Here is a 19317-nt window from a genome sequence, read left to right as displayed (position 1 = left end):
CAGGTACTTACCACTCCATCCGGGAAACTGTTGCTAATGAGTTTTCCCAGAATACCTTCCTCTGGAAATATTCCCAACTGGAAGGAATGCTTTCAGCACAGGCTTGCTCAGCTCAGGCCCTATGTCCACTCTTTTTCTGGTGTCCTGCCCCCACCTGGCCTCCTGCTTCCTGTCCCCAGCATCTCTGGGGAGCTTGAGGCCCTGGGCACCCAGCCTTACCAGGTTCTGGCTCAGGAGCTCATAGTCAAAGATCTCCATCTCGTACTGTTCCGCCAGCTCCTTGCACAGACTGATGGCCTCTTCCCACATCTATAGGAAGGTCATGGACACAAAGGTTAGGAGATACCTCCAAGCTTGCAGAACCCTTGCCGAGGAAGGGACTCAAGGCAGTTTGACTCCTGGGACTATACTGCAGAGCTCACTCCAGCCCAGCCTCAGCCCCACCCACAGCAAGCCAGTACTTACCAGGGAGCATGACCCTTCCTCCACACCTTACTCTAGTTTTGGGACAAATAATGGAGCAGCCAGAGACAAGGCTAAATGCTTTATCTGCATGCTGCCTGGGTCTCCACAATCACTCTGGGAGGTGACTAGTAACAGCTGCATTTCCCAGGTGAGAAACAGAAGTTCAGACAGGCAGAGACATTGTCCCAGGTCACATGCCTAACCAAAAGCTGGGCTAGAATGCACACTTGGGTGTGACCTGAGAATTGTCAGCTATAGACCTAATGTTGTACAGCATGTCTCTAGAACTTAATCATCTTGTGTGATGAAATTTTATACTTGTCACTTCTTACTGGGGTTATTTGGAGTGTATGACTGGGGAGGGGGCTGCATAGAGGTAGAGGTGGAGCTGAGTATAAAAACAGTGATTAGAACTTTCTGTAAATAGGTCTTTTCCATTTGGAAAAAAATCTGAAAAAGCAAACCCTTTTCCTCTGCTCTTAGACTGAATCTGATAGATTATCCTTCCATCTTAGACTGAAGGGGGTCGGGAGCCTCTGCAGGGAGGCGGGAGATGCGGAGTAGGCTGGAGATCTGGCAATCTCAAGGGACACCCATCACATTTCATATTCAGTTTAAAATGGAAAATGCATCTAAATGGAGAAGCTAGGGGAGGTGGGGAAGGAGAGGGGAGATTGCCAAAATGTAGTGTGTGCTGTGTAGCAAAAATGCTCTCTCTGCATCCAAGCATAAAAATAAATAAAAGCAAGTGCCGAGTGGAGGAGCCACGGCTGTAAACCCGTGGACAACTTAGTGAGCAGCATAAAAATGTTTTATGTGCCAGGAAGAACCAGTCTACAGGCCAGGCTGGGCTGGGCTTTCTTTCTCTTTCAGCCTGAACAAGAAGACGGTGGTAAAGTCCCTGGGCTGGGTCAGGGGACTGTTTGGCTCATGTGGAGGTCTTTGCCAACTTCGCATCATAACATGCCAGAAGTGCTCTCATCGATGTGTTAAGAGACCACTAACGGGCCAGAGACTGAGCCAGATACCTAGGATTTCCCCAGGAGTCTGCCTGTATGGCCACTGGGACCTCTGATAGTCACTGATTCCTCTGTATCTCATACATTAATTATTGAGAACTGGCTGGCTTCTAGGCATGGTGTGGTATACAGTGATGGAATGGACGTAAATATGGACAAGACACAGTCTCTTCTTTCATGAAATGTAAGTGGGTAAAGCATACACATAAATAGATGCAAGACTTGGGTTTTGAGGGATGTAGAGGAGTCCACCTAGTATTGGCAGATGGACTTAATGAAGTAGAAAGCTATTGTGTTTGTCTGGAACAATAAATCTCCATGAGGAAAGGTATGGGGAAAGGAGGTTAAAGGGATGCTAAAGAGTCTGGGCTTCATTCTGGAAGCTTCCACATCAGTGGCTGTCGAAATGAGCTGTACCCATTTGGTCTCTCCTCTCTGCTCTCAAAGTACCTTGGTACTACCTTTCTCTCCCTCATTCCCCATTATGGCACAACACCAAAGGGTAATATGCAAAGAAGATCATGATTGGTTTGGCTATTTTGCCAACTAGATGATAAGCTCCTTGAGATGAGGGATAGTGTCTTTTTCCTCTCTGCTCAGCATAAGGTGAGTTGAATTGGATACATTGCAGAGGACACAGCTCAACATGTCCTTTTGGGGCTTTCACACTATGATGGACTGAATCAGCTGTGAACAAATAGTAAGCTCTGACTCGATGCTGGCAGGGCAGGCTCACTGCCCTCAAGAGGCTTATAATTGTAAATCATGAAAACAGTGGTCTCCAACTGCTCAATGCCTGGGAATTTATAAGCCCTTCCACAGACATTACCTCATTTTGTCTTTCCAGGGAAGATGGGGAGATCAGGCTAAGGCAGATACAATGAACTGCAGTGACAGAACAGACCAAAATTAAGTCCATTAAATTATGTCCAGATGAACAGTAAGAGGTCTTGTAATTCAAAGGAGAGGCAAAGCTGCAGGTGAGCTGGAGGGCTCACGAAAGGTTTTGATGGAGGAAGTGGCCAATCAATTGGGGCCTTGAAGGCAGAGTAGGGTAAGGATGATAGTTAAAATTTAAGAAGATATCACTATGTACCAGATCCTATGTGAGGTGTTCTACATGCATTTTCTTACATCATTTTCAAAATACAACTAGGAAGTAGGTACCATTAGTATCGTTATTTTGGATGGGAACCGGAGTCTCTAAGAGGTCAAAGGAACTATAGGTGATAGAGGAGCAAGGTTTGAAACCAGGCTGGCTCCAGAGCCTAAGGACCTAGCCCACATGCCACACCTCCTACAGGATGAATGGTTGCATTTAAGTTGGTGCTTCTTGAAGGTCCACAGGAGACTGGAGGATAAGCATCAGTTGGTCTGGCTAATCTTCTCCCAACCAAACATTGTGTCCTTCTTGTTTAAAGATCAATGCTGGCATCACAGTGTCATTCATTCATGTAATTCATTCACTTACTCAACATATATTTATTTGTCCCTGCATGTCAGGCTCTGTGCTAGCCACTGGACATTCAGCAGTGGATATGTCTCTGTGTTCACGGTATTCTAGAATGGGAAGCCAAACAATGAATGTAAGAACAAAATGAACAAGGTAATGTCTGATAGTGACAAGTGCTTTGAGGAGGCAATAAAGGTGACTCAGGGCAGGAGTCTGTTTTGTCTAGGTTGGTCAGGGAGCATGTCCTTGAGGACATGACATCTGAACAAAGCTCTGAAGTCTGAAGAAGGAGTCTTCCATGGAAAGCTACAGAGGAAACATGCTCTAAGATGGGAGAAGCAAGTGCAAACTCCCTGATGTGGAAAAGAGTTTGGCATATGGCGTGTGGGCAAGCGGGAGCTAGCAGGACTGAGACAAGAGAAGCAGTCAGAAGACAGCTCATGTGAGGCCTCACAGGTCATGGGAAGACTTGTGTAATCATTCTGGTGGAATGGGGGAACCATATCGTGTATAAAGGATGATCTGTTGGAGACAATAGAGGGAACAGGCAGACTGCTTAGAACCCATTGAGTATCCAAGTGAACAATGAAGAGGCCTTGAATGGAGGTGGTGAGAAGGTGGAGCAAAGTGACCAGACTCAGAATTGGGAGAGAGAGCTGACCAGACGGATGGGGTGCAGAGTATGGGAAGGAACTACCCTTCCCCATGGCCAAGGTCCCCACAGAGAGAGGGAGGACAAGGATAGATTACCTTTCCTTTGTCAAAGTAGCCTATGATGGTCTCATAGAGCGTCTCCTTCAGCTGTCGGTGAGTCTGGGGGTGCTGCTGGCCTGTCTGCATGACCTGCGATGCGCACTGCTCATCTGACCACTGAAGACAAGAGACACACGAAGTCACCTGGGGCTGAGAGGCAGCCAAAGGGAGGAGTCATCTCTACTAATGAGGAGCAGGAGGAAGCTGTGCAAACACCTCTGTTAGCCTGCCTGCCACCCTAGGCGTGAGTGGTCCGTCAGCCAGAGGATGGTCTGTGGTTTCCATTTGGAAGTGCCTCTTAATTTTTGCCAGTTGTGTCTTTTTGACTCTCTACTGGCTCATGTGTGTGGTTTGTGGGGATTTTCTTTGAACCCCTATAAGTCATGAGCCCAGCATTTCAAAAACCCAAAGGAAATCATTCAGAACGTTGTCCAGCTATAGCACTATTTTCAAGAGAAGGAAAACAGCTCACTGGGCATGCTGATGATTTATAGGTGATGTTTGAATATTATATAAAACTGTAAAACATGTCTCGGGGAGGGGATTTATTGTTGTTGCTAAATGTGAAAGTCACTTGAGACCTTATGTGACCAGGCAAAGTAGTGCAGAACAGTAAGTGGCCAGGTCAAAAGTTTGGGGACATAGCAAAACAAAATTTATTTGGCTAATTCTTTTTCCTTTCCTTTTTCTCCTTTTCTTTTCTTTTCTTTTCCTTTTCTTCTCTTCTCTTCTCTTCTCTTCTCTTCTCTTCTCTTCTCTTCTCTTCTCTTCTCTTCTCTTCTCTTCTCTTTTCTCTTTTCTTTTCATCCCTTCCCTTCCCTTCCCTTCCCTTCCCTTCCCTTCCCTTCCCTTCCCTTCCCTTCCTTTCCTCTGTCTCTCTTCCTCCTTCCCCCCACCCTTAACTCTTTAACTTGCTGTGAGGACCACACAGAGATCCTAGCATAAATAACCTTCACTGGAAGGACAGTACCTTGAGAAGCCAAGTGTGGAGAAGGAGTGTGTAGGCAGCCTCTGTGTAATTGTCACAATCTAGGTGAAGATCACGGAGCTTGTACAGGTACCTGTTTGGAGAAATATGCTAGGTTACCAGGTTCTGTGATAAGGAGGCAGGAGATAGGGCCAAGTAAGAGTCAGACAGAACAACTATGAGCCTCTTGGGATCACAGAGGAGTCCTCCATCACTGATAACCAGCCCCTCCTGCATGGGTGATAACAGCAGCCTTTAGTGTTTATGGGACACTTAGTGTGTGACAGGTACCATGCTAAGTATTTTGAATGCCTTAGATCATTTAATCCTCATGGCAACCCTATGAGATGGGTTCACTGAGAATTCCCATTTCCAGATGAGAAAAGTATGACTTGGAGAAGTGTGAAGTATCATCCCAGCCAGTATTCAAATTGATACTGAAGAATCTAGCCAATGCAATGTGACAAATAAGGAAGGTGAGTTGAATAACTCATCACAAATCTTGTGCTAATAATCAGAAGAGCTGCAACATGATCCCAGGCTAATTGTCTCCAGAGCTCATGCTTTGAACATTGTACCATTCCAGGAGAATGAACAAGCCACAGTACTATAAAGGACAGCTCTTCAGTGGTCTCTTGGTAGGAAAGAAGTGCATTTTCTGGTAAGAGAAGGAAGTGGATCAGGGTTTCAAGATTAGATATTCATGTGGAGGCCTTGAGCTGTCAGTAAGGAGAATATTATTCAACCAAAACCACATTCCTACCTTCTCTCCCTTTACAATGTGAGGTTCAAGATCTGAATCCTGGGATGATTGCATTGTAAAAATACAGTTGTGATCTACGTTGGGAAGACAGGTCTGTGGTACTATGAGAACAAGATTCATTTAGGTAGGGAAGGGATTAGAGAAGGGATTTCTAGAGAAGTTTCTACAGCATGGCAGTAGAGCTAGGATCTAAAAGGGGATGAATGAGGGATGAAGATCCCAGGTAGAAAGATTTGCTTATTCATTCATCCAACAAATGGGTATTTCAGATATTAATTCATCCTCCCAATCATCCTTTTATAGACAAGAAAACTGAGATTTGTATTAAAGTAGACAGAGCAAGAAATAGGTAGAACCAGGTTTAACCATCAGCAATTTCTGCCTCTATAGTCATGGCCATTCCACTCTCCTCCCTCCTTACCTTTTTTCTCATCAATCAGTTATCAGTGAAATTACATGTAACTTTTTTTTTAAGTTTTTTTTTCTAAGAGAGAGAGAGAGNAATACTCTCCTTTTGTATTGTTCGGTACATGATGTTTTAAAGAAATTTACAAATAAAAATTTAAAATTTTTTTTTTTTTTTATGTTTTTATTTATTTCTAGTAGAGAGAGAGAGACAGCGTGAGCAGGGGAGGGTCAGCGAGAGAGGGAGTCACAGACTGAAACAGGCTCCAGGCTCTGAGCTGGCAGTCAGCACAGAGCCCGATGCGGGGCTCGAACCCACGAACCGCGAGATCATGACCTAAGCGAAAGTCGGACGCCTAACCGACCAAGCCACCCAGGAGCCCCTGAAATTACATGTAACTTGCAGTCTACCTTCAGAAACCCCTGTGTGCATGGATGAATCCTACTTTATCTCTTCCTGTCCATCCTTCATCCCATAGGTTCCTCAATGGCTGCATCCAAAACCCTCAGAGCAGCCAGAGGACAGATTTCCTGCTACTGTCATTTCCTTGACTGGCCAAGCCACCCTCTACTCTCCTTCGTCAACCTAAGAGTTTGGTGATCTCCTGCAGAGCCCAAAGGAAAACACCCTAATGGGCCTGACAAGGGATTCAAACCCAAGTACCTACATGGGCCAGATGCGCGGCTTGAATAAGGTAGGCAGGATGAAGTTCAAGGCGGGGATAGTGACAATGTCATGACTAGAGTACCCCAGATTTTTCAGGACAGGAGGAGGGCCCAGTGTTGCCATACCTTCTGAGTTTTTCAGAAGAGGGAAACTTATTTTATTGTATTTATTTTATTTTTTTAAGCTTATTTATTTTAAGAGGGAGGGTCAAGCGAGAGAGGTAGAGAGAGAATCTTAAGTAGGCTCCACACTGCCAGTGCAGAGCTCAATGTGGAGCTCAGTCTCCCAAACCATGAGATCATGACCTGAGCCAAGATCAAGAGTTGGACACTCAACTGACTGAGCCACCCAGGCACCCCAGGAAAATTTTTATTTTTATGTAAAATCTCTAGATCTCCAAATTTTGGCAACCAATTAAAAACGCTTTTAAATACGATGCCTGCCAAACAGAACAGGTTTTCAGACTATATCCTGTTACATTGTTTGATTTAGGCAAATGTGGTTTTCCTAGATTACAACAGAACTCAAATCTCTAGAGCTTATGGATATCTGGGGCTTACCATCTGTGTTGCTAAAATGGGAAGGAGAGAAAAGAGGTTGGAAGGATGGATCCATGTGCTAGACACCTTACCTATAGCATCTCATTTAATCCTCAAAACAGAAGGTAGAATGGAAACATTCTATAAAGGGAAACTTCAACCCAAAGAGACTGAGTGATCTTATCCAAGGTGAAGACCCCAGGCCCTTGGACTTCAAAGCTTTGCACTACTATAATAAGTCATGTCTAGTGATGTTATAAATACTATCTAAGCTTAGGACAGCCTATGGAATTATCTTTTATCCAAATGATAGCTCCTATTCCTGGAATAACGCTAAAGTAAGTACCTAAAAATATCTGCAATAATAGCAGAGTAGGTTCAGACTTGGAGTCTCTGGCATTTGACGGAATGGGTCAAAAGACTTGAAAACACTTCTTAACCTTCTGGCCAATTTCTCTCTGTGGCTCTTGTCCCAAAGGATATGAGCAAGCTATATCTTGGACACATAAGATATATGTCCAAGAATTTTGTCATTGTGCTATTTATGATAGAAAAAAGTTGGAAACAACCTAAATGTTCAACAATATGGGATTGGCTATATAAATTATGGTATATTCTGGAAAGAAAATATTATAGTTTCATTAAAAATGATGTTGAAATGCATCTGTTGACATGGAATTCTTGTCAAGCAAAGAATAAGTTATGAGCAACACAACCTCATTTTTGTAAAAAATATGCAGGCATAGAATTCCATCTAAATATACATATAAAAGGTCTGAGAAAATGTATGGATTATGAGTTTATTTCATTTTTTTTGTTTTTGTCTATATTTTATGAGTTTTTTGTTGCTGTTGTTTTGATAGTAAGTACGCATTATTTTTGTAAAGAGTAAAAATAACAATACAAAAGCTTTGGAAAAAAATATGAGACTGAGAAAAACTGACAAGGGAGTTCTTGGTTCCTGGCTAATGTCCTTCCCCACCCCCCAAGAAAACTCCTTCATGATATATTCAAATAAATGTATAAATGTCTTTTAAATGCTTTTAAGAAAGTAAGTATCATGCATCTTGGTATTTTTTTCCCTCTGAAACTGGGCTGGCCAATGGTCTAACCACATGCTGAATAAACGCTAGAACTGGGCTTCATATGCCAGCCCTTCAACAAATGCAGATGCAATTCACCAGGTCAATCCACAAGATGGGTTAAGGAAAGTATGGTCTGTGAATACAGCAAAACAGCACAGCAGGTTGTAGGACTCCAAGTGGCATGGGGGTCTGCTTATAGGAGAATGAAAAGAGTAAAATCTGGAGAGATTGATAGGAACCAGAATACACAGGGACCTAGCATCAAGAAGATAAGTTTAAATTCCATCCTGAAGGCAGCGGGGAGCCATTGATGGATACTGAGCAACAGAATGACATAGCAGATGTGAGTTTTAGAAAACAAAAATCTTACCTTATGTACATCTCTTCCCGATTGTTATCTTTGTAGAAATTCTAGGTAGTGGAGGAGAAACAGTGGTGAGTGTTTTTCTTTGCAGAGCGGCAGGAATAGAGGGTGGAGATGGAGATGTGAGGAAGACTGCTCTTTACTAGCTGGGCACTCTGAGATGCGAGCATGGCACTTACTGTCTTGAATTCATCAAACACCCTTTCTAGGAGATTCTGCCTTGAAAGTCACTCCCCTGACCCCTAGACTGTAAAGGGACAGAGGGGGTACCTCAGCCATCACAAATCAGGGGTGAAGATGGACTATTTGCTGCATTGGGAGGTGGGCTGTCAGTACTGCAGCAGCCCAGTTTGATTTTACAAGCTCAGACCCATTACTCAGATGGAGCTGCTTGTTCTCAGGACAAGAGCAGTAATCAGAGTTTTAGGACTAGTAATAGCTTCCAGGGATAATAACGGCCCATAATTCCTGATAGTACAGCCATATGAGGAGTTACGATGAGATTCCACAGGCAAAAACATTTAAACTTGGTAGTACTTAGGAAGCTTGACTCAAGCTCGGGGATCATTTAGACCACTAGTGGTCCTGGGCTCCACCACTAGGGATCCTAATCTCATGCATTTATAAATGAGCCCTTAAAAGTTCTGAGCCAGGAGGTCATGATCTGACCCATGAGACATACTTTGAGAAAACCCTGGTTTAACCTAATGTACCCATGTGCACCTGAGGCTCCGGGAGGGGCAGGGTTGATGTTCCAGGTGTTCTAGGGTACACAGTGGGTGACAGAGCCACCCTGGACCTCGGCTCCTTGGACACCCTCCTCCTGTCCTCCTTCCTGATGCCGTCTTTACACCACACCAAAAGCTAGCATGGTATAATTGCTTGTGGGTCTGCCTGTCCCAAGCTCTCTCCCTGGTCAGAGTCTGACTGCTGAAGGTCATTTTCTTCAACTAACTTCTGCCTCTCCATAGAGAGATTGCTAAACTCCTGGAAAAAGCCCTCTTCCTGCTCTTTATGCAAATTGGGCCTGGTGGAATTATTAGCAATGAATTTGTTTCTGCTGTAATCAGGGTTTTTTAACTCCCCTTAGCATTTCAGAAAATCAATGGCAATATCTAGGCTATTAAAAAGGAAGTCAACTTAGGTTAACAGAGGCCACACAAAAGAACTATAGAACAGGGTTTGTATTTCTGGAGTACGGAACATGGCGGGGTCAGGGGGTTGATTTGATGGATGCTACATGGTGTTTTGGCCAGCTTCATTCAGTTAAACCACTTTAGGTTGGGCTGGCATGGTGGTGTGAGGTGCTGGGGCTGGTACTACCTCTCATGACTGTATCGCAGGACAGGTAAAGGGAGACTGTTCAGGAGCTGGCCCTTGGTGGGTCATGCGGTATAGGGGTTAGGAGCCTGCACTTGAGATTAGCTATTCTGGCCCACACTAATTGCTGTAAATTCTGGTTATTAGATCATTCTGTAAGAGAAGGAAACTAACATATAGGAAGCATTTAACCATGGCCCCAGAATGAATAACCTAAGAAACAGGTACTATTACTTTCTCTATGGGATAGATAAGCCAACTAAACCTTAAGAAAACTTCCCTGACTTGTCTATTCTATTAATTATCAGAGATAGGAGAACCCAGGGGCCATGTAACTCCAAAGCTCATACTCTCAACCACTTTTTACTGCCACTTTCCTTTCATGTGATGTGTTAAGTACTGAAGAAAACCTTCATTCTCATTTCACATATGAGGGACCTGAGACACGGAATGGTGAAGTTCTTGGTCTCAGGACACAGAGCTAGCAGATGGCAGAACAGGGATTCAATTCCACTTCTTTCTGCTTTCTGAAGCCCTTAGCACTACTTCCCTATCAAGAGCATAGCGAAACCCCAAACCAGGCCTGCCCTCAGGAACTGATGGGACCTTGGGGTGAGCTGGCAGACCCCACATACCAACAGATTCACCGTGCAGCTCATGCGGTTGTCTTTGCTCTCGTCTGTCATCACACCCCGGTAATCGAGCAGCTTCTCCAGGAGGCCTTTGACCAGGTTCACAAAGTTTTCCACTGACTTGAAAATAGTCGGGTGCTCTGCGGCACACTCCATCAGGCTGCAGGCAGAGACGGCAGGGCAGTGAGCTCATGGCCAGAGGACAAAGAGTATGTCGGCAGAGGGGGGTAATGATCCAGGGAGTCCAAGTTCTGCTAGTTCATGTGTTGGCTCATTTTGCTTATTTATTCAATCATGTATTCAATATACACTTGTTTGTCTAAATAGTTTAGCAAGTACTTAAATTTTTTTTTTTTTTTTTTTTTTTTTTTGCCCACCATCAGAATGGGGGAAAAATGTCCAATGTGGGCAACGGTGTGGGGAAAAAGTCACTTGTACACGCCCACATTGGGAGTAAATCAGTACAACATTTTATGTAGCAATTTTCACAATATCTATCAAAATTGTAAATGCACATACCCTCTGGCCCAACAATTCTACTTCGGGGAACCTATTCTGCAGAACTATTCCCAGAAGCATGTGAAGATTTATGATACTTACAAATTATGTCTATAGTGAAATAGTTGAAACTATCTTAAATGTCTATCAGTAGACAAATAAATGGTTAACAAATTAAAGCATATTTACAAAATGTACTTCTATGAAGACACTATAAAGTATTAGAAATCAATATGCTTTGCCACAAAAAGCTCTATAAAATATACAGATCGGTGAGAAAAGTAAGCCTCAGAACAATATTTACTTTTTATTTAACCAACTCACATAGAACCTATGATGTCCCAGGCATTATTCCAAATGCCTCACAAATTTTAACTAATTTAATCTTCCATCAGAGTCTGATGAGATGGGATTTTTGTAGACAGGGAAACTAAGGCACAAAGAAGCCAACTAAATTGTCCAAGTTAATACAGTTGTTAAATATCAATATTCTGGCTTTGGCATTTGTGAGTGGAAATGCGTGTCTGCATCATGTGCTTCTGTGTGCTTATAAATGTGCCAAATCTGGTCAGGAAGGACAAACACCAAACTCTTAATGATGGTTTAAAACTCTTAATGGTGATTTCTTCTGACAAGCAGTCTAGGTGGGGGAATAGAGAAGAGAGTATTTGGTTTTTTTTTTTTTAACTTAAATGTGCATATATTATTTGAAAATTTTACATTTGTTATAATATTAATATTCTAAATTTTAAAAGCAAAAATTTTAAAAATGTCACATTCCTTAAGCATCTGTTAGTTGCTAGGCACTATGATAGGCCTTGTGTGGGGTGGGGATGGAGAGAAAGATAAAAAAAGAAATATTAAAAAAATGTCTACCTTCAGGAGGCCCACAGGCTAGGCAAGGAGAGACAGTTGGGTTAAAATTTTGATTAATGACTACTTTTTAATCACTTATTTTATACCATACACTGTATGAATCACTTTTTCTTTTTTTTCTTTTTTTTCGAATCACTTTTTCTTAAGAAATCATCATGATGATTGTTACTGGTAAAAATTGTTCCCCTCATTTTATAGAGGGGAGAATCAAGGCTCAGAGAGGTTAAACAACCTCCTCAAATCACTCTCATAGTAAGTGGTGACCTTGGGAATCAAGCCAAACATTTCTCTATTTTCCCACAGAGAAACACTGTGGTGTGTTCTCGGGCATCCTGAGTAACAAGCATTACCCAGGCTACTATTTGTTTCTGGCTAATATCCCTGTGGCAGCTTAGGTCCCAAGAGCTCCTAGTAGGGAAAGGTGAGAAAGGCAAGGACTTCAGAGGGTCATTTCTTCCCAGAAGACAAACCAGGCTGCAAGGAGGCGACACCTCAAACTGTGGTGTGATCAGACAAATTCATCTTCTCCGTGGGAGAAGCACCTGTTCCCTGGCTCTCGATGAGAGATGCAAATTGCCCTGTGATTTAGGCCTGTCTGGCTCAATCACAGCTGTGCCTGACGCCTTCTGGGACGGTCCCGTTAGCCCCATTTCCCAAGTAAATAACATGCGACGCTTTGTCCAGTGTTTGGGTGTGATTCCTCATAGCCTTCCAGACAGCTCAGACCCAGAAGGTATCTCACGGCCTGAGGGCAGCCCCGGCCAGTGGTTCTCAGTCCCTGCTACATGTTAGAATCTCCAGGGGAGAATTTTCTAAAGCTCAGTGACCACCCTAAAAATCAATGGCTTTGTATCTTTGGGAGTGGGGGCCAAGCAGCAGTATTTTATCTTTAAAGTTCTCTAGGTAATTCCAATATGCAGCCAACATTAAGAACAACTGGTTCAGTCCAGTGCTTTGCAAAGTTCAATGTGCATGGGAATCACCTGGGGTTTAACAGGTTCTGATTAATAGATTCTGTTAACAGATTCTGGTTCAATAGGTCTGGGCTAGGGCCTGAGATTCTGCATTTCTAAAAAGCTCTTGGATGATGCTAGTGCTATTGGTCCTTTGCAAAGCATGGGTTTTGAAGAATACTTTCTTAGTTTCTCTATTCTTTCGGTGTAAGGTAATAAATCTGCTCATATGGTCGGATTGGTGAGATGAATTGGCAGATTGTTTGGAACTCACCTGTCCTTTCACCATCTATCACCATCTACCACAATCCACCATCCATCCACTCAAAAGATATTTTTCTAGGAATCAGGGATTCAGAAATTATTAAGACACTGACTTCCAAGAAATCATAGTATAGCAGGGGAAGAAGATACAAAAGTAAAGACTAACCATAGCATACAATACTCCCATTTGTTATTTCCTATGTTCCAAATGCTGTGCAAATTCATTTTATTGGTTATCTTATTTAATACTTACAAAACTTCCTAGAGTTTGGCATTATTAACATCACCAACTTAGAGAGGAGTCATGAAGCCCCCAAGTCTGGGTTCTAATATTGGTCTTGCCAAGGTCCCCCAGCTGCTTCTCTCCCTTGGATCACAGTGGAGGACAGGTACAATCAAAAGGGTCCTGGGCATCTCCAGGTGATGTGGATAATTCCTCACACAGAGGAGGGAGAGGTGGTGGAGCACTGGGGGGCCGGGGCGGCGGGCGGGGGGGGGGGGGGTTGGGAGGGAACTCACACTGCCCTAGAGTGGATTTGCATTCAGCATCGGAGGCCTTCAGGAGGAGGAGCCCAGGCCCAAGCTCTGTGTCAATGCTGATGGAACTGGGCTTTCACTCATTCCTTTAAAACTGATGTATGGAGGGGAGCCTGGGTGGCTTAGTCGGTTAAGCATCCGACTTTTGCTATGTCATGATTTCGCTGTTCGTGGGTTCGAGCCCCGTGTCGGGCTCTGTGCTGACTGCCAGCTCAGAGCCTGGAGCCTGTTTCAGAGTCTGTATCTCCCTCTCTCTCTGAGCCTCCCCTGCTCACGCTGTCTCTCTCTCTTTCTCTCCTAGAAATAAATAAAAATATTTTTTAAAAAATGATGTATGGAGTACCTCTTATTACAGGTACTCTTTCAGGCACTGAACTGGTTTGGGTGGGATCTTTGCCCCAGGACAACATTCTCTGTCCCTTTCACCTTTCCAGCTCCCTTACCACTTCTAGAAAAATTCTCGGGCAGATGAAATACAGCATAATGGAGCGTCTAATTTCTCCATTCATTGTGGGACCTTCACATTAAGAGATAGACAGGGGCTCCTGGGTGGCTCAGTAGGTTACGCATCTGACTCTTGATTTTGGCTCAGGTCTGGATCTCATGGTCGCACCTCCCCCTATGCTATGTGCACTCTCTCTCACTCTCAAAAAATAAAAATAAATTTTAAAAAAAGATGTGGACAGATGGGAGTAGGCTCTGGGGATAGTTCTGAGGGTAGGAAGGAATGGGATTCTGTATAAGGTTGTATAGCTTGTGCACTGCACAAGAGCCCATGACGGCTGAAGTTGAGCCCTACTTCATACCTAGGCCTTGCGCCCTAATGCAGGGCTACTGCTGCCACAGGAAAGGAAGCCCTGCTGTATTCATAAAGTCTCCATCATATTGCTAAGCCGTGTACCACAGGACTGTGTCTGCCCAGAGCAGTTCCTCCACACCAGTAGAGGCCCTGAATGAAGGACTGAAGAAGGGCTGGAGGAACTGAAGATGACTAGACAGGAGGAGAAATGACAGGTATGTTCATGGCTTCAAATAAGTACATCAGTGTCCACCTAGAGAGCAATAACAATAATAGCTGATATTTCTAGATCAATTACTAGTTACCAGAAACTGCTAAGTACTTTACATGACTTTTCTTGCTTAATCTCAACAACAAAAACTGTAAGAGCTGGATAGTATTTTATCCCCAATTTGCAGATAAGGAAACTGAGGCTCAGAAAGCTCAAAGGAAGAAGCAGGGACCTGGCTCCTGGACATTCTAATGGGACCTTGACTCCTCTGGTTGGGCTTGATTAGTTTTGTAAAAATCATCCACACCTCTATCGTAGAAGGAAAAATAATGAGCTGCTTTTAATTTCCTCGACCTCTAAGGATTCCTTTTATAAATAATCACTCAGGAAGGATTTGAAAATCCTGCTGATCATCTGAAGACTGCCACAGAGCCCCATCCGCTTATAAAAATGGAAATTGCCAGCACTATAAATGGTTTCCCTTATGGTCAATATTTAGATTTTTCTTTTTAGAACTTTAAAATAAACATGGACTCAGGCAAAATGTCACTTTTTCCCCTAGGCGGTCAGTCTTGATACCCACCCGAGGAGCAGACAGTGGGATTTTCCCTCCGACTGAGTTATGTTTGTGTTCCCCGTGTTTAGTGAGGGCTGTGCACGGTGACAGAAGGGGGATGGGGCCTGCTGAGGTGGTGCTGCCTGGGAATCTGCCCTGCCTACTGAGCAGGCAGGGACAGGCACTGTGAGGGTTGGAGCAAGGCCTTTATTTTGCTTTTGTTGTTGGAGTTAAAATATTCAAAAAGGATTAGGAAAAGAAACCCAAATCAGAGTTCTATCAGAGAATCATACAAATCTGAGAATGTGCAATTAGAAAGAAATTTGGGATGTCTGAGCCACAGTGCTAAACCTTGGCAGAAGTCCTTATGGAGGAAACGGACACTGATATGAAGACAGAAACTGGGAGTCAGGTAGCTGAACAAAGTACATTTAGCAAGCTTTTACCTGCTGTGTGCCAGACGCTTTATAGTTATTCAGTCTTCAAAATAGCTACAGGATTATTATCCCCATTTTACAGATAGAGATACTGAGGTCAAAGATGTGTGATTGACCCAATGGTATATAGAAGTGATGGAATCAGGGTTGAAACCCAATGTCTTTCTCCAAATATATACAATTGGCCTATATGCACATGAAAAAAATGCTCAACATCATTAGCCATCAAGGAAACGCAAATCAAGATGGCAATGATAGCACTTTCACAGTCACTAGAATGGCTCTAGCCAGTAAGGCAGATATTAACAAGAGTTGGGGAGAATGTGGAGAAACTGGAACCTTCATACACAGCGGTTGGAATGTGAGTGGCCAAGTACTTTGGAAAACGGTCTGATGGTTCCCCAAAAGGCCAAGTAGAGTTACCAAATGACCCAGCAACTCCACTCCTAGGTAAATGCCCAAGAAAACTGGAAGCATTATGTCCACACAAAAACTTGCATGAGAATGCTCATAGCATCAACAATGCTATGTCCATCAATAGGTAAATGAATAGGGGCACCTGGATGGCTGGGTCGGTTAAGCGTTCGAATTCAGCTCAGGTCATGATCTCATGGTTCATGAGTTCGAGCCCTGCGTCAAGCTTAGTGTTGACACCTCAGAGCCTGGAGCCTGCTTCGGATTCTGTGTCTCCCTCTCTCTCTACCCCTTGCCCATTCACACTCTGTCTCTCTCTCAAAAAATAAATAAACCTTAAAAATGTTTTTAAAAAATAGGTAAATGAATAAACAAAATGGGGTGTATCTAAACAGAAATATTAGTCAGCAACAAAAAGAAATGAGGTGCTGATGCCTGCTACAGCATGGACGAACCTTGGGAACATGCTATGTTCTCAAAGCACCATATACTGATCCTATTTACATGAAATGTCCAGAATAGACAAATCCACAGGGGCAGAAAGTAGCATGGAACGGTGGCTAAAGAGTATACGGTTTCTTTGGGGAAGTAACGAAAATGTTCTAAAATGGATTGTGGTTATGGTTGTATAGCTCTGCAAATATACTAAAAGCTATTGAACTGTATACTTTAAGTGAACTGTATGGTATATAAATTATATCTCAATTAAATGTTAAAACAAACAAAAAAAGTGTCCTGACTCCAAGTTCAGTGCTGACCACTGTCCAGGGCTTCACTCAGACCTGTGCCCTGCAGTCAGGCAGAGCTGGTTTGGGTCTCAGCTTGTCCACCCAACTAGATTGTTATAGTTTCCTCAGACAAGACCCTTCCATGAGCCTCAGGGGCCAGCTCTATGAAATGGGGATCAGAGAGTAAATGCAACTAAATGAGGCAGTGCACAGACAGCATCTAGCATGGCATCTGGGCACTGAACGTGCTCTATATATCTTGGTCATGATCAACATCTGTCTAAGATTAAAACAAAAAGGAAAAACTAGTAAGAATTATTCCTCAGCAGAGAGACAACAAAAGTGAACATCTTGGTGGATTGTTTTTCTCTTCATAACAAAGCAAAGTTTCTTTTTATCCATCCCATTCCATCAATATCAAAGAAACAGCCACTCAAGAGACAGAGATTTGAGGTTTCTTTCAAAAACGGAGTTTCTCCAATACCAGGAGCCGTCAGATCGATCTCCAGGGGAGGAAGGAGTCTCAAGGCCCTGGAGTTCTGAGCTCTGCAGCCTCCAGCTGACCTCCCTGGCTCCTCCCGCGCATGGGGCGCTGAACTTACATTGACTCGAGCAGCTGCATGTATTGCTCGTCTCCTCGGCCTCCTTCCACCTCATGGTCCAGCTTGAGGATGATTTCATTTTCAAACTAAAGCAGTAGGAGATGAGAAATCAATAATAACAACATCAGAAGGCTGAATGTTGAGATTAGTCAATTTGTTATTTTAGCCAAAGCTTTAGGGAGCACCTCTCATTTCCCAGGGTTAGTGCCCAGGACTGGGAGTGCAAGACAAAACGGGATGCTATGCCTGCTTTTAGGAGTTCCCAGAGCACAGGGAGAAGGGGGAGTAGAAGGTAAGTGCTGGAGAGAGGAGGAGGGAGGGGAGAGAGAATGAGCGCGTGAAGAAAGGGGCATTTCAAGCCCTTGGACACAGTGTGTGCAAAGACATGGAGGTATGTGACCGATCACTGCAACTTCAGGTAACAGCATGTTGTCATGGACAGCTAGTATTTCTGTCTGCCTCGTGTTCCTCTCTCCATACTTTGGTGATCACACTGGCCCTAAACATAGTCTTGGGGACACAGGTGACCATACCTCCTAGCTCCAGGTGTGGGCATGTGACCCAGGCCTAGCTTTTCATCAGTATCTTTCATCATCTAGACACAAGATTACTAAAGGCTCAGGCTGAGTGACTGAGACTCAGATCCAAGGCTTTGCTGGAACTCTTAGCAAAGAGTCTGTCTGCTCACCATGAAGACAGAAGGCTGTAAGCCTGAGGCCGCCCCAATGAAGAGCCTGCCTGGAAATGACACCAATACAGAGGAAATGGAAAAGGGGAGTCAGAGAAAGACTGAGCCCCTGAGCCCACCCATACTTGAAGCTGTCATATGTATATGAACTGATGCCTCAGAAAGTGGAGACTGGTGACACTGTGACGGTCAGAGATCAGACTAGATAAGTGACCTGAACATGAGTGTGTACTTACAGTCCCACCAAATCTTCTTGTGTGAAGCCAGAGAGGGTTCATCTCCCTATTTTCACTGTCAAGAAGCATCTAACCCAGTTCAGTTCATGGCCTATGCAATATTTTGAAGGGTCATACTGGGACCCTTTTCATGGCTGAAATGTAAAACGGTTTGTCCTGTTTCAATAACATGCCCTGATGAGTCAATCCAAATCACACAGTCCACTTCCCCTCAGTTTTACCATTAAATAAGAAACTGGCATCTGGAAAAGGGAAGGAGACCCTTGGCAAAGGTCACTAAGGTCTAGGAAGTCTTTGGCTCCTCACACAGCTTCTCTATCCTTAGTCTTTAAAAGATGCCCATGAGGTCTGGGGGTCATATTTAAGGAGGATCACGTCTAAAGGTGATGATGCCTGAAAAGCAGCCAGCCCTGGATTGGTACCACTTCACTAAGTGTTGGGTGTTATTATACATGAAGAAGTATTTGTAATGCTTCAGATGAATGGCAGAGACCTTTTGGCAGGCTCCTTCCAGGGCACAAACGATCAAGCCCAATCTAGTTGGTTGGAATCTTCAGGTGATGAAAGGCAGAAGCTGAATTTACTTTTCCCTCAGCTCACATCTGTGGTGCCATTGTTCCCTCACCTTTGTGTGCTGAGGGCCAGAGGAAAGGACCAAAAGCTTGTGATGATACAGCACAGGTGAGAAAATTTCCTGTGAATTTCCTCAGTCAGGATGATTTATGGAAGGAGATACCAAAAACCTGGAAGATGGGTAGGATTGTGATAAATATGAAAAGGAAGAGAATTCTGGGTAGGAGGAATGGAATGAGCAAAGGTCGTGGAGGTGAGGAAGTAAAGAAAAATGAGGAGAGGAGTTAAGAAGGAACAGAGTTCAAGAAGAAAGAAAGGGAAAAAAAATTAGAATAAAGACTTAGATGGGGGCCAATCTGATGAGGGTCTGGGCTGCCAGTCGGCATATGAATCATGTACCTTACATGATGCATTGTATTAAACATCTTGTATGCATCAAATATTATCCAGACTTAAGGGTTGGGGCTGTCATGATTAGAGATGTCTATTGTGCCACGCTTAGGGCAGGAAGGA

General features: G+C 43.7%; 1 protein-coding gene across 1 annotated transcript in view; it reads right to left on the bottom strand.

Annotated features, from left to right (window-relative positions):
* DOCK2 (dedicator of cytokinesis 2) overlaps positions 1-19317 on the bottom strand; it is a 415239-nt gene that overhangs the window by 30368 nt on the left and 365554 nt on the right. Inside the window, exons 34-39 of the mRNA XM_039235715.1 lie at positions 17308-17393; positions 10436-10592; positions 8487-8527; positions 4661-4751; positions 3688-3807; positions 220-309 (exon numbers count right to left, since the gene is read on the bottom strand). Of these exons, the coding sequence (XP_039091646.1) occupies positions 220-309; positions 3688-3807; positions 4661-4751; positions 8487-8527; positions 10436-10592; positions 17308-17393 (585 nt within the window). The remainder of the gene's footprint in view (positions 1-219; positions 310-3687; positions 3808-4660; positions 4752-8486; positions 8528-10435; positions 10593-17307; positions 17394-19317) is intronic.

Source organism: Hyaena hyaena, unplaced genomic scaffold, assembly GCF_003009895.1.
Source record: "Hyaena hyaena isolate Hyena2069 unplaced genomic scaffold, ASM300989v1 scaffold_102, whole genome shotgun sequence".
In the NCBI taxonomy this organism is placed as follows: Eukaryota; Metazoa; Chordata; class Mammalia; order Carnivora; family Hyaenidae; genus Hyaena; species Hyaena hyaena.
Note: the sequence above shows the minus strand (reverse complement) of the source record. Positions and strands in the feature narration are given on the sequence as shown.